At 48.2% G+C, this 14,972-nt stretch overlaps 2 protein-coding genes across 7 annotated transcripts in view; both read left to right on the top strand.

Moving 5' to 3' along the window:
• Positions 1 to 6,477, top strand: part of LOC146358602 (calcitonin gene-related peptide type 1 receptor-like) — a 45,920-nt gene extending 39,443 nt beyond the window's left edge. The window contains exons 12-14 of the mRNA XM_084829887.1: positions 1,170 to 1,211; positions 3,905 to 4,487; positions 5,935 to 6,477. Coding sequence (XP_084686013.1) covers positions 1,170 to 1,211; positions 3,905 to 4,003 — 141 coding nt within the window. The 3' untranslated portion in view covers positions 4,004 to 4,487; positions 5,935 to 6,477. The remainder of the gene's footprint in view (positions 1 to 1,169; positions 1,212 to 3,904; positions 4,488 to 5,934) is intronic.
• Positions 6,478 to 11,964: 5,487 nt separating this feature from the next.
• Positions 11,965 to 14,972, top strand: part of LOC146358601 (calcitonin gene-related peptide type 1 receptor-like) — a 37,610-nt gene continuing 34,602 nt past the window's right edge. For 4 of the 6 annotated variants that reach the window (XM_084815538.1, XM_084815517.1, XM_084815491.1 and 1 more), the window contains exon 1: positions 11,966 to 12,214. The gene's annotated coding sequence lies outside the window, so the exon portion shown is untranslated. Of the gene's footprint in view, positions 12,215 to 14,972 lie in introns of all 6 variants that reach the window. The other 2 variants (XM_084815473.1, XM_084815508.1) reach the window with 1 other exon arrangement.

The following is a 14,972-nucleotide window of genomic DNA, read 5'->3' as shown; positions in this document are numbered from 1 at the left end:
ACGGCCACCGCCATTTGCGTTCCTTATTTTTGCCAACTTAATCTACGTAAATATTTACGTAGACTAAGACGGCGAAAATAAGGGGAACGCAAATAGCGTAGCAGATGCTATTTGTGTTCCCCTTATTTTCGCCGCCTTAGTCTATGTAATTATTTACGTAGACTAAGACGGCCCAAAATAAGGAACGCAAATGGCGGCAGCCATAGCCGCCGCCATTTGCGTACGCCTTTTTTTTTTCCCCAGACGTTTTAGGCTATGTAAAAACTTACGTAGCCTATCACGTGGGTGTAAAACAAAAACAAAAAACCTGCAAATGGCGGCGGCGGCGGCCGGTCGGAAGACCAGCTGCAGCCAGAGCCGCCGCTGGAGCTGCCGCCGCCCGGAACATCCACCCCAGGTAAGTCTCGTCCCGGGGGGATCCACGGGGGGGGGGGCAGACTGTTCCGCCACAGATTTCGGGGGGCCGAATGCACTGGCATTCAGTCTCCCTGAGATCCGTGGCAGAATTCTCTGCCATCCCTACTCTTCAGGGGTGGGTGAAAGTATTTGTGTAACCCCTGTTCAAACCATGGGCACAGTTGCACAGCTGAAGTGTGACCTGCCCCCAGTAGCTGCCACTCATTGAGGGGTTCCTTCAGTACCTGACATTTAGGTGACATTGTGTCAGAGAAGCTGCTTTTTTGAAGTCCTGGTCAGCTGCTGCTTTGGAGCCATCTCCTCTGCCCCCCCCCCCCACACAAGACCTCTCCTTTTTTCTAATCACACTGCTGTTCTAATCACTTGCCCTCTCCTTCAATTGCCTTCAGTTTTTCCTCCCCCCCCCCGCCCACCATGACCTTGTCACATGGCCAAGGCAGATTAGTGATACTGTCAGAAGCTGGGAAGAAGAAGGCCTACATTTTCAGATAAATAACAGCACAAGAGCAAAAGTCTAACAGGACTACAATGAACAGTGAAATAGGGCCAAAAAAAAAAAAGACGAGTAAATTTTTGAGCGTAATCCAGACAACATTTTAGGGCCCTCTTTTGTGCTAAAAATGTTTCCTCCCTAACAGTTGGCTCAGCCTCAAGTTTATAATTCTGGTTCTGAACATGACTGTTATTAAGTATCTTGTTTATATCAAATCCAAACCTAAAATAAATAAATAAATCCCGGTTTTATTTTGCAGGGTTTCATCGTGTCAGTCATGTTCTGCTTTTTCGATAGAGAGGTACAGTAACTGATACCTGTTTCTGATACTATTGATTTGGGGCCTTGCTTTGAAAATGAGCTTAGTGAGTGGTCTGAGAGCAGGGTAGATAACCCAACTCTTAACTCATCAGGATGGAATGTCTTTCACTGTGCTGAGCATCTAAACTTGGCCAATATAGTTATACATTTTTAAAATTACATTTATACACTCCATTCAGGGATTCTCAGAATACACCAGAACTGTCTTTAAAGACCTCAAGAAAAGAGGTCCCAGGGAAGGGAGGCAGCTCAGTGACAAATATCAGAGCAGTTTGATTGCCCCACACCACTCTGTCAAGACAGCTGTTATGGCGACATGCAACTGTCCAAGGCTAGATCTACACTCACCGCCTTTTTTCGCTTCCAGTGAGGTTTCACCACCCACCTTTCACACTACGCAGTAGCCGCCTCGAATTGGAAACAGAATTTCCCACTTCCGTGCTCCCACTTTCAATACCCTAATATCTAAGGGGATTTCCCCTTAATGTGCTCTGATTTTCCGCCTTCGCTACCATATCCAGTCGTAGTCCCCTCACCTGCCTGTCCATATGCGGCGGTGTTTGTATTTGCCTCCTGTCCAATCACAGCTCTCGACGGCCCCATGTCTTCTTCCGGCTACCGATCGCATAGCTTCCTCAGCAGCCCCTGTCTCCTTAGCAACAAGCAAAGGGCTGGATGCGCACGCGCGCTTGTCTGATCTCGGAAGCTAAGCAGGGTCGGCCCCCATCAGTGCTTGGATGGGCGACCGCCTGGGAATCAGGCTTCTTGCACTGAGCAGGGGGTTGCTATATCCCTTCAAATGAGATTAAGTTTTACCCCCTCCTATCCCCCGCTCTAGATGTTTTTTAAAAAAATTCAGGCATTATCCTCGCAGAATCGGGGCTTCTCCGCGATGTTTTTTTTTCTAATTCAAGCATGATCTTCAAAGATTCGAAGTTGTGAAGCATGTCTTCTTGTCTTCTGAATCCCTTCTGATTCTGGTAGCCGGAAGAAGACAAGAAGACATGCTTTACAACTTCAAAACTTTGAAGATCATGCCTCAATTAGAAAAAAAATGTCACGAAGAAGCCCCGATTCTGTCTGTGAGGATAACGCCTTAATTTAAAAAAAAAAACATCCGGAGCGGGGGATAGGAGGGGTAAAACTTAATCTCATTTGAGGGGATACAACAACCCCCTGCTCAGTGCAGGAAGCCTGATTCCCAGGCAGTCGCCCATCCAACTACTGACCGGGGCCGACCCCGCTTAGCATCCGAGATAGGGATGGACGAAAGCCCTTTACCTGATCCCGACGCTTGCTTCATGGTGGGGGGGAGGCGCTCCGTCCCTCCCCCCGAAATTCTGGCCCGGGGGGGAGACGCCCCATCCCTCCCCACCGAAATTCTGGCCGGGGGAAGGCGCCCCTTCCCTCCGGCCGCGAAACCTCATCGTCTGCCGGGATGCGCAAATGGCGGCGGCCATAGCCGCCACCGTTTGCGTCCCTGCAATCAGCCGTGATAGGCTACATAAATGTTTACGTAGCCTATCACGGCTGACTTTAAAAAAAAAAAAAAGCGCATACGCAAATGGCGGCGCATTCCCCTTATTTTCGCCGTAGTCTACGTAAATGTTTACGTAGACTGCACGTGCCAAAATAAGGAATGCAAATGGCGGCGCCCATGGGCGCCGCCATTTGCGTACGCGCTTTTTTTTTTTTTTCAAAGTCAGCCGTGATAGGCTACATAAAGATTTACGTAGCCTATCACAGGGTTTTTTAAAAATCTAGCTGTGATAGGCTACATAAATCTTTACGTAGCGTATCACATTTGTTTTGTTGTTGTTGTTTTTACTTGGAAATGGCGGCGGTGGCAGCCGGTCGGAAGACCGGCCGCCGCCGAACCGTCGCTGGAGCTGCCGCCGCCAGGGACATTCGAGCAAGGTAAGTCCCGTCCTGGGGGGGGGGGTGGCAGACCGTTTCTCCACCAATTTCGGGGAGCCGAATGCACTGGCATTCGGCCTCCCCGAGATTCGTGGAGAAATTCTCTGACATCCCCAAATTCTGAGATCAGACAAGCGCACGCAGGAAAACAGCAGGAAAACAGCACAGCACTCGAGTGTGAACTGAGCTTGCGCATTCGATGAAGCACTGCAACGGGGAAAATGGGTGAGTGTGAATAATCACGTTTTAATGCAAGAGTGTTAACCTGACAGGACACCAAATTCATTGTGATGGCGGGCGCAATGTAGATCAGCCCCAAGTCTCAGGGCTGTGGAAATGGGAAAGCAGGTAGTTGAGGGGAGGATCCCTCAGGAACTGACAGCTCACTTAGGAACTGCTTAAGGAGGCTTACTCCACAGTTTGAGAATATTGTCACTAAACACACAATCCTATACATGTTTATTCAGAAACAAGTCCCACTGTGTTCAATGAACCTTACTCACAGGTAATGGGCCTAGGATTGCAGCCTTAATTATTTGCATTACTGGGAGGAAGGAGTCAGTCAGTGGAATGAATGCTTCTGGTTCTTGAGTCCTTGCTCAACTCAAATATTTTACTTCTTAAAAATTAGTTGCTGACCATGGTATAGGATAAAGAATGGACAAATTTGTGTCCATTCTTTTTTCCATGTTCTACGCATGAGACACTTTTTCCATTTGACATATCTATCATTTGTTTTCCTCTTTGTTGGAATAGGTCCAGACTGTTCTGAGGCGGTGGTGGAATCGATCACAGGAATCCACTTCAGTGTTTTCTTCTCAGCTTCCTACAGATGAGTTTGAATGCCGGCTCTGAACATATCAATAGGAAATGATGCCACAACATGCGGAATGGTTTTCTATAAGCCAAAAACCTGTTTGTATGATTGCAAAATATACTAGGGGTGGGAGAGAAATTTGTTCCGTTCGCATGTTCATGCAAATCTACCTAATTTTGCATTCAAACCAATATGCAAACTGAAGCTCAGTTATCCTTCAAAATTCACAGTTCTTCAAATTTTGCAATGGAGTTCTCCAATTAAAACAAAAAGAAAGGAAAGGTTCCTCCTGTGCAAGCACTGGGTCATTACTGACCCCTAGAGGGACGCCGCTTACACTGGCGTTTTCATGGCAGACTATAGAGGGGTGCTTTGCCATTGCCTTGCCCAGTCGTGACTACCTTTCCCCCTGCAAGCTGGGTACTCATTTTATCAACCTTGGAAGGATGAAGGGCTGAGTCAACGAGGGATGTACGAAAGTCACTTACCTTTTCGTGGATGTGATTCGCGGTGGGGGGGGAGGTGCTCCGTCCTTCCCCCCGCAATCCTCGACAGGGGGGAGGTGATCCGGGCCTCCCCCCCGGAATCCTGCTGGGGGGGAGGCCCGCCGTAGCCGCCGCCATTTGCGTACGCTGTTTTTTTTTTTTGCTTGCCGTGATAGGCGACGTAAATACTTACGTAGCCTGTCACGGCAAACAGCAGACGCAAATGGCCACCGCTGGAACATCCGCCCCAGGTAAGCTTCGTCCCGGGGGGGAATCCGTGGGGGGGGCGGGGGGGAGGCCATTCCGCCACGGGTTTCGGGGGGCCAAATGCCAGTGCATTCGGCCCCACTGAAATCCGTGGCGGAATTCTCCGCCATCCCTAGAGTCGACCTGAGCCAGCTCCAGAGACCCGGCTTCCGCTGGGATCGAACTCAGGTCGTGGGGAGAGTTTCGGTTGCAATACTGCTGTCTACCACTCTGCGCCACACGAGGCTCTAATTAAAACAAAAACTGTGTACAAAAATGTGTGTAGTAGGGGAAAGTGCACACAAAATGCAGATATTAGTGAAAGTAAATGTATCATATTAGGAACATTGGGAGCATAACAAATTAGGAACATAACAAATTGTGTATATTAGAAAGGGATGTCAGACAATTCCGCCACAGATCCCAGGGGTGCCTAATTACAGTGAATTCGGCCCCCTGGAATCCGTTTGCGGAGCAGAGCCCCCCGCCCCTCCACCCCGCGAAACACAGCCTACCTGATTGCAGCGGCGGCGGCTCCGGCTGCTGCTGGGCTGCTGCGGATGCAAATGGCATCCTGAGTAGGGGACGCCATTTGCATCCCTATGGTAGCCCATGATAGGCTACGTAAATATTTACGTAGCCTATCATGGCTAAAGCAGGGACACAAATGGCGTCCCTTACACCATTTGCATTCCCGTTTTAACCGTGATAGGCTACGTAAATATTTACATAGCCTATGATGGCTAAAAATGGGAACGCAAATGGCGTAGGGGACGCCATTTGCGTCCCTGCTTTAGCCATGATAGGCTATGTAAATATTTACGTAGCCTATCACGGGCTACCATAGGGACGCAAATGGCGTCCCCTGCTCAGGATGCCATTTTCATCTGCACCAGCCCGGCAGCGGCTGGAGGCCCCGCTGCAGGTTTGCCCAGCCAGTGGCCAACTTATGTAGCCTATCACGGCAAACAGCAGGTATGCAAATGGCGTAGCAGCTCTTTGCCATGCTCTTTCCCGTGATAGGCTACGTAAATACTTACGTAGCCTATCATGGCAGCCTGGCAGGATGCAAATGACGGCCGCAGCAGCCCGGCCGCGGCCGGAACTCCGGCTGCGGACGGCCCTGGCCAGCAGCTTTGCGGAGCTGCCGTGGAGTGGAGCCAGCCAGGGAGGATTCCGGGGGGGAGGGACGGAGCACCTCCCTCCCCCACCGCGAATCACACCTGCGAAAAGGTAAGTGACTTTCGTACATTCCTACAGAAACCACAACTAATAGATTCATCCATCCCTGCAAAATACCCTATGTAAGAAATTTACATTTCTACTAAACAAACTGATTAAGACATGTTACAATACACTAAAACAATATTGAAATTTCTGGATAAAATCCAACATAAATCCTACTTTGAGTAGACCCACTGAAAGGAATAGGGCTTAAGTTAGCCATGACAAACTTAAGTCCCATTCATTTCAGTGGGTCTACTTTAAGTAGGACTGATGTTGGATTTCACCCTCTATATATAAAGAAGCAGATTAAAAATCAAAATACAGAAACAAAGATGATGAGAAAACGCAGTAAACTAAAATATATGAACAGATGGAGAGCCAATGTGGTGTAGTGGTTAGAGTATTGGACGAGGACTGTGGAATCCCAGGTTCTCTAGTCCCCTCTCTGCCATGAAGCTTACTTGGTGATTTCGGGCCAGTCACTGGGTGTCAGCCTAATCTTACTGAAGAGGGATTTGTGTAAAAAAATTAATAAATCCGTAAATCTGTATCAGACTTTTGTTTCACCTAGGCAACCATCCTGACTGCGTTCCTATGGGCAAAAGTACATCTGGCTACAATTGCTTGATCTTTGCTTCACTCTGCCCTAAAGCAGATCATGCCAATGTGTAGGGATGTACGAAAGTGACTTACCTTTCCGTGGATAATGCTGATGCTGGGGGGGAGGCGTTCCGTCCCTTCCCCCAGAATCCTGGCCGGGGGGGAGGCGCTCTGTCCCTCCCCCCCAGAATCCTGGCCGGCCGGCTCCGCTCCGCAGGGATTCTGCAGAGCCGCCAGCCGGCTCCGCCAGCAACCGGACATCCGGCCGCTGTTTGCGTCCCTGCAGTCAGCTGTGATAGTCTACGTAAATGTTTACGTAGCCTATCATGGCTGATTTAAAAAAAAAAATGTGCGTATGCAAATGGCGGCTATTTACGCTACGCTATTTGCGTTCCCCTTATTTTCGCCATCTTAGTCTACGTAAATGTTTACGTAGATTAAGACGTGCCAAAATAAGGAACGCAAATGGCGGCGGCCATGGCCGCCACCATTTGCGTACGCATGGATTTTTTTGGGTTTTTTTAAGTCAGCTGTGATAGGCTACGTAAACATTTACCTAGCCTATCACGGTGTTTTTTTAAAATCTAGCCGTGATACATTACATAAATCTTTACGTAGCCTATCACGTTGTTTTGGGTTTTTTTTACTGGAAATGGCTGCGGTGGCGGCAGCCGGTCGGAAGACGGGCCGCCACCGCCAAAACGCCGCCGGAGCCGCCGCCGCCAGGAAGATCCGCCCCAGGTAAGTCTTGTCCCGGGGGGGCAGACTGTTCCGCCACCAATTTCGGGGGGCCAAATGCTCTGGCATTCGGCCTCCCTGAGATCCGTGGCGGAATTCTCTGACATCCCTACAAATGTGGCCATACCCAGAAATGAAGACACAAGACACAGGGAAAGCAGTGTGGATGTTAATGCTAAACTCTTGAGGGGACCTGGCTCAGCCCTAGGGCAGAGGCAGCCAATCTGCCATCCCCAACCTTTGGCCACACCTTGAGGTATGGAGTGGTGCCTTCTTGTGCCACGCCCCCCCCACCTCTAGATGTGTGTCCTACTCAGGCTCCAAATGGGAGTTCTTTCCCTAGACCCTAGGAAGCAAGTCCCAAGAGCCCCCCATTCAAAATGCCTCCAGTTGCTCACTGATGACCCAGTTGCAATTTCCCGACCCACACTACCTGCCCTACTGAGACCAAACAACCTATTTAAAACACGAGCATCTCTGAACAGCCAATTAACACCCTGGTGGTTAGTATGGAGTAGGCCAATCAGGCTCTTTGGCAAAAAAAACAAAAAAAACATTCCCACTTGGCTCAGTTGCAACCAGCACTGCATGCACTAAGTCCTACCCCAGAGTGGGTGCCGGCAAAACAGCAAGTGCAGGAGTGTCGGGGTGGTGCAGGCTTATATAGGGCCTTATGCTGCCCCCCTTTCATGATCACATCGGTGTAATGTGCAGATGCATACCAGTGACATGGTTGCGTCATTGTGGGATCAGCCACAAAGGATGCCTCCCCTGCAACTGATACAGCTCACAGATTAAAATTGGGCTTGAATAAATTCCACAGGTAAAGTCCGGGAATGATACAGCCTAGTGTTCTGTTACAAATTTTCAGGTGGAATTAGCTAGCTATCCGCCCTGGGGAACATGCTTTTTCTTCTGCCATGGATATGGAAAAAAGACCTCTGGTTCCATACTCTGCTATTGCATCCTAAAATGGTTCCCCTTCAGCATGTAAGATACGACCTCCCTACCTACTTATAATACCAGGCAGGGCACATATAGAACCATTGCCTTCATATATTTGATTGGAATATTTTTATATTCCATGTGCTTGGTTAATAAATGTAGCCTTTTTGATTAACTAATCCAGTAAATTTCGATCTGGGGGGAATCTCACCTGTCTTACCTCTCCCATGTTATTGCTTTGGTCCTCTTAGCCAAGCTCCAATAAAAGTGTGTGCTGATCCTCTGGTGGAGATGGGTGGGGGCAGTGGGCAGAGGGATTAGAAGCTGGTAGAGTCTTGACTTAGTTCCCCAGTTATATCTCTTCCCTACCCCCCTCATACCTAAGGGCTCTACTACTCTTCAACCTAGTAGGTGGTTGTAGCTATTGATTCTTTGGAAATTTAAGGGTGGATGTGGTCACAGTGATAAAACAAGAGCCACTAGACATCTAATAGGGTTTAACTAGTGACCCCCAGGGCTGCCATAATGAGGAGTGGTGTAATAACCATCTAAACAGTCCCTGGGATGTTGCAGACCTGCCCCGATCCCAGCAATGGTAGCCAGGCTTTACTCTGCAACTGGGTGGGGTCTCATACAGGTATTCATATATATCACTTGGCCTGTTTGTTTTCTGTTATGTGGACAAAGTGGGCCATTATTTTGTATAAAGGGAATCAAAAAATATTTCTTACTTTCTCCACTGTTTCTATCATAACTTTGAGGTCATTTTTTTTGCTCATCAAATTTTGTAGCTACTATATCACATTGTCTTTAGTAAAGAAAACAAATGCAACCTAAATAAGTATTGTAAAGGATTACAGAACAATGTTCAGATTGACTGTGAAACTTTTTTAAAAGCATTTTATTAAAGAAGGTTCTCTACCAGTACATACAAAGCATTCATTTTACTCTGCTAAAGATAGATAACAGATATGAAATACAGACATTGACCTTAATCCATTGACACTATTTCACTCATTCAGCTAGACCAGGCATGGGAAATCTCCAGCCAGATGTAGGTGGTGGAAGCGGCCTCCTCCAAGTCCCTGCCCAAGCCCACCCCTGGAGACTAGCAGGGAGAAGAAGAAGCCCCACTGTTACCTTCCATCTCTGATCAGAACTAATAGCAGGGATTCCCCTTAGTGCACATCTTGTTGTCCCAGTTGGGATGGCAAGTAGTGTGTGATGCTGTGAAGGTTTGAGGCATACAGAGACAAGGTAAAAAGGTCAGGCCTAGAGGGACAAGGGTGGTGGTGTTGGGAGGGGTATCCCTGAGAGGAGTCCTTTCATTTACCTGGTTGTTTCATTTTCCTGAGTTAGGTTTCATTTCTCCAGGTTTGAAACAGTACTTTCAGTTTGGGGGAAGGAGGGGATAAAAAAGGAGAGAGAGTCAGTGACAGAGATTGGGAGATTAGAGATAGGAAGACCAGAAGGACAGGAAGACCAGAGCATGAAGACAGAGCAGGAAGGAGCAGCCTGGAGAAGTCTAAGTGCAGCTAGGGTAGAGGAACTTGTGTACTTGCAACCTTTATTTTCTCTGAACTCCTTTTGTATCACTCATCTCTATCCTGTAAATACCTTTAGTTGTAATTTGCTGGCTTTAATTTACCAGTAAACTGTTGTGGTTAACGCCCAAGTGTCTGAAGTGCCAATTACCCTATGTCTACATCCTAAACCGCACATTACTGGGAAGGGGAAGTTTAAAAGAAGGAAGGTGGGACTCTTAAGGAGGCCAGAGATCCTTAAGGAGTTGTTCAGGGGGTCCAGGTCATAAGGGGAACCCTGACAGATACCAACTACTGTGCTTGTCCTTTTCTCTGTGTAGGGACTGGTACAGAGCTCCATGCTTCTTTCTGCATGAAAAAAAGCAAGATGGGGGTGTCATGGAGGTTAACGTCATAGAGGGATCAGGCTTTGGGAATGGGGCCCTACCCCCTGACATCCTCCAGCCTGCTGGATTGATCCAAGGGAAATACTCAAAATGATCAACAGCCCTGGCCTAGACCAATGTTTAATTCTCTTGCCAATGTCATTTGGCAGAATCTGAACCTGGATACTTCATAATACCAGATTGTGCATATTTCATAATCTCATCTCAAGAGTCCTTGTGTTTTGTTTTGTTTCCCTTTTTGGAAAACTGGATGAACATTATTTGGGGAGGGGAATAGCATTAGTAGAAGAACTAATCAGAAACAAAGGACAAGGGCTTATTAGCTGGAAAAAGAGCCTTTTTTCAAACCATGTTGGGATTTTGATTTTTCTAATAAAAACAGAATAAAAATTAAAAATTAAGCCTGCATTTTTCTGGAGGAGGAAATGCTATCTACATATTTGGATGGTGAGAAGCAAAACTGATAAAATGCAAGAAGAGAACTGCTCCCAACTGAAACCACTTAATAAGAGATTTATAGGGCTGCAGCCTATAAGAACAGACAATGTCAGTTAAAAAACAAAATCTCTCCCAGGCTTGAAACTTAATAGGCTCTGAAAATGAGGCCTAAAATATGCTTCTCAGTCTTTCTTTCCAGCAGCTAACATGGAACAAAATTTATGGCTTTTCTCTCATCACTTCTGCAGGTCCAACTCTGATTTCTAGGAAAGGCCTGTGAGTCCAAGATAGGGGTGTACAAAACCTTGCTTACCTGGCTCCGTTGGGTTCCGCTGGGGGGGAGGCGCTCTGTCCCTCCCCCCGGAATCCTCGAGGGGGGGAGGTGCTCCGTACCTCCCTCCAGAATCCTGCTTGGCCGGTTCCGCTCCGCGGCCAAGCCGCAGAGCTGTCGGCCGGCTCCGGCCGCCCACAGCGGGACATCCAGCCACTGGGCAGCCCTGCAGGGACGCAAATGGCAGCTGTCATAGCTGCCATCATTTGTGTCCCTGTAGTGAGCCGTGATAGGCTATGTAAATATTTACATAGCCTATCATGGCAGGGGGAAAACCCCAGTGTACGCAAATGGCGGTAGCTGCCACCATTTGCATACGCTGGGTTTTTTTTCCCCATGCCGTGATAGGCTACATAAATACTTACATAGCCTATCACGGCAGGGGGGGGGGAACCCAGCGTACGCAAGTGGCGGTAGCCACCACCATTTGCGTACGCTGGGGTTCCCGCCCCTGCCATGATAGGCTACGTAAATACTTACGTAGCCTATCATGGCCTACGCAGGGACGCAAATGGCATCCCTGCATTAGCCGTGATAGGCTACATAAGTGATAGGCTGAAGAGGTGGAAGCGAATGGCGGCCGCAGGACGGCCGCCATTCGCAAAGCAGCGCAGACAGGAGCAGGTAAGTGCTCCGTTTTGCACGCCTTTCGTGGGGTGGGGGCAGCTGGGACTTCGTTCTGTGCGCCTTTCATGGGTTGGGGGGGCGGGGGCTTTGTTCCGCGATGGTTTTTGGGGGGCCGAATGCACTGGCATTCGGCCTCACCGAGATCCATTGCGGAATTCTCTGACATCCCTAGTCCAAGAAGCAGTAGAGAAAGGCAGATATAAATGGAAATGGATGAAAGGCGGGATATAAATGTAATTGTAAGCTAAGGTGTTTACCAATTTTGGGGGTGAGAACACAATTTAATCCCAGCTAATCCAGACCAAACAGGGAGGGGAGAGCTCGCCCTTCCCTAGTGCTGTTTGAGAAAGATAATGAATATAACCACCAAAATGAAGTGGGAAGGGTCAAACTCATGTGACCAGAAGTAAAGAATGTTTCCCTTATGCTGCTGATAACCTACACTCTGATAATGCTTCCAGTTCTATTCAAAACAAGCCATCTTCTCTCTCAAATGCACAGCGGACTAGCAAGCTCTTATATTAGGGATGTTGGATGGTGCCCTGCTCACAGGATTGCATTTCAGGGTGTTTTGTTGCCCCATCTGCCTGTCCAATTTGTGTTTGGAGCAAACACTATAAGGAACAAATTCAACTGAGAGTTATATTTTTGTTTGCTTGGAATATTTCAGGAACTGCCTTGGGTGAGTACAGATAAAGAAACAGTGCATCTATCTATCTATCTATCTATCTATCTATCTATCTATCTATCTGATGCAATCTTGCTCTAAATGTGTGTGTGATCAAAACGTGTAAGAGGGAGCAGTACCTCTTATAGCAAAAAGGCCAGTCAATATATGGTATGTCTAGAAATGGTGGTATCAAGTTGTATGTCAAGAATCCAATGAAAAGATAGATTCTGAATAGTGCTGTGCCAACCCTTGCCCTCTACTTTCACGAAATTCTTCCCCCTCTGCAAAAGAGGCATTGTTTTTTATGCCTTTTTTCACAGGGAGCAGGGAGGCAGGGCTTCTGTTTACCTTATTCAGTGTACGAGGTGGCTCAGGACACTTCTGCAGAACTTCTTTTATGTTTAAAATGTCTCCCATGCACTCGCAGAATCACAGGGCTCTTCACAACCGGCTTTCAGCTCAGCAGCAATTCTTGGAATGGCCAACGTCACATGGCCATCCCAGGAACTGCTGCTGCGCTGAACGCCTCTGTGAGAGCCTGCATTGCTGCAAGCAGGAATGGGATTTTTTAAAAGCTTTTAAAACTTCAGGAATGTTCCGTTCCTGCTTGCAACACTGGAAACACTTAATTAAGAAACCCACCAGTTTCCATTTCCACTATTTTTGCCTATCAGGCAAGGAGGACATGACACAGAAGATTCAAAAAACAAGACACACAAACAATAGCAGTATACCTCATTTCAATAATCTCATGCGAAGACTTGCACATACACACACACTGCGTTCCCCCTCCTCCCCGCCCATGCCACAGTACCCATTCTTAAGCAAGAAAAGGCCTCGTTTATTTTACAGTTCATGTATGCGAAGGAGAAAGAGAGTAGTTGTGCATGCGTATGCTTCTGCTGATTACTTTGCAGTGCTAATTGGACCGTGAAGGGAAGCTACTTCATGTAAATGGGGGGAAAGTAAAGAAAAAAAGGGGGGGAGAACTGAGCTGAGTTGGTTTGTTCTCTAATCCTAGACTGCAATTGCTGAGCAATGTGTTAATGTAATGCAATAGCAGCCAGCAACTCATAGGAAGTAGGAACCGCCATTGCACAGGCACTTTCATTTTTGCTACTACAAGAGGCAATTTTCTAGGGATGCACGAAATGCTTACCTTGTTCCATTCTGGGGCATCCATGGGGGGGGGGAGGCGCTCTGTCCCTCTCCCCAGAATCTTCCCTGCCTGCCTCCGCTCTGCGGCGACTCCATGGAGCCACCAGCCGGGGCCGGCTGCAGCCAGAATTCCGGCCACTGCCAAGCTGCTGCGGCCTCAAATGGCAGCCACTACAGTGGCCGCCATTTGCGTGGCCGCCAAGCCGTAATAGGCTATGTAAGTATTTATGTAGCCTATCACGACAAAAAGCAGCTGCGCAAATGGCGGTCGCTATGCCATTTGCGTGGCTGCCTTTCTTTGTGATAGGCTTCGTAAATACTTACATAGCCTATTACGGCAAAGAGCAGGGGCGCAAATGGCGTAGCGAAATGAAGGGGCAGGGCGCAGGGGCACAAATGGCGCCAGAAAGTTCGTCACAACTAACTTAAGTCTCATTCATTTCAATGGGTCTAGTCTACGTAGGACTAACATTGGATACTACCCGAGGCACGCTCCCCGGCAAGATGGAAGCAGCGGCAGCTACCTCCCTGCTTGCGCTGGGAGAGCAAGGCCAGCAGCACTGCCTACTGCCAACATGCCCTGAGCTCGCAAAACACTGTCCCCAACTACGCAGTGAGGTGATTGCAGCTGCTTTCCTCCCAACCATCTCCCTGCCTGACAAGGGAGAGATGATCAGCTGACCGCCAGCACACCCTATGTTTGCAAAGCACTCTGTGCTCTTCCCGCTCGGAAGGGGAGTGGCAGCAACCACCTCCCTGTCCAAGCCTTTGCGAGCAGTGCACAGGGACACCGTCAGATCGCCAACACTCCCTGCTCTTGCAAAGTACTCTTCCCTCTCAGGAGCAGGGACATAGGAGGAATCTGGTTGGGGGGTGGAGCCTGATGAGTTTTCATTGGCTGGGCCTTCCAGACTCCATTCCGTCTTCCACCAGCTGGCCCAACTCAGTGACAATGAGTCAGGCCAGCTGGCGGAATTTCCATATTTTTTTTGCCTGTTTTTTTTCACAAATAACGGCTGTAAATTTTGCACATTTTCAGAGTTTGCACAATTTGGGGCCATAATTTGTGCAAAGTATGCAAATTTGCACAATGTGCAGCCAAAATTTGTGCAAATTAAGCAAGTTATGACCGCGATTTGCAGAAATGGCACCCACAGGCACCACATTGGGGATCCTGGGGAAATGGTGAGTTTAGCGGGGGCGGGGAGTTTAAATTCCCAGATTTGGGAGGAAAGGCCATGGCTCGGCTCACAAATGCAAGCCACGCTGGAGGTTCTGGGGAAATCTGATGAACCCCAAAAGGGGCAGATTGCCCTGCGATGGTCATCCCTACTCAGGAGGGAAGTGGCAGCAATCATCTCCCTGCCCGACAGAGGAGAGAAGAGCCTTTGCGAGTGCAGGGTATGCCGCATGTGGAATGTAAAAGGAAGAAAATCGCACACACACAGCTCTCAGCTAGCTCCTAAGAGTAATGTAAGTGTCAAAGCCCCACATCTAGAAAATTCCTCCAAAGATTCTCACACCTCTCCCACAATTCTCATATATGATTAGTTTTCATTTTTCGAATGGTAAAAAAAAGATCAAACATTTCAGCACAGCACTAACTTCGGAA

This window comes from Heloderma suspectum, chromosome 1 (genome assembly GCF_057233095.1).
Source record: "Heloderma suspectum isolate Gila_16-S chromosome 1, 16-S_ref, whole genome shotgun sequence".
In the NCBI taxonomy this organism is placed as follows: domain Eukaryota; kingdom Metazoa; phylum Chordata; class Lepidosauria; order Squamata; family Helodermatidae; genus Heloderma; species Heloderma suspectum.
This window is presented reverse-complemented; position numbering and strand designations above follow the sequence as displayed.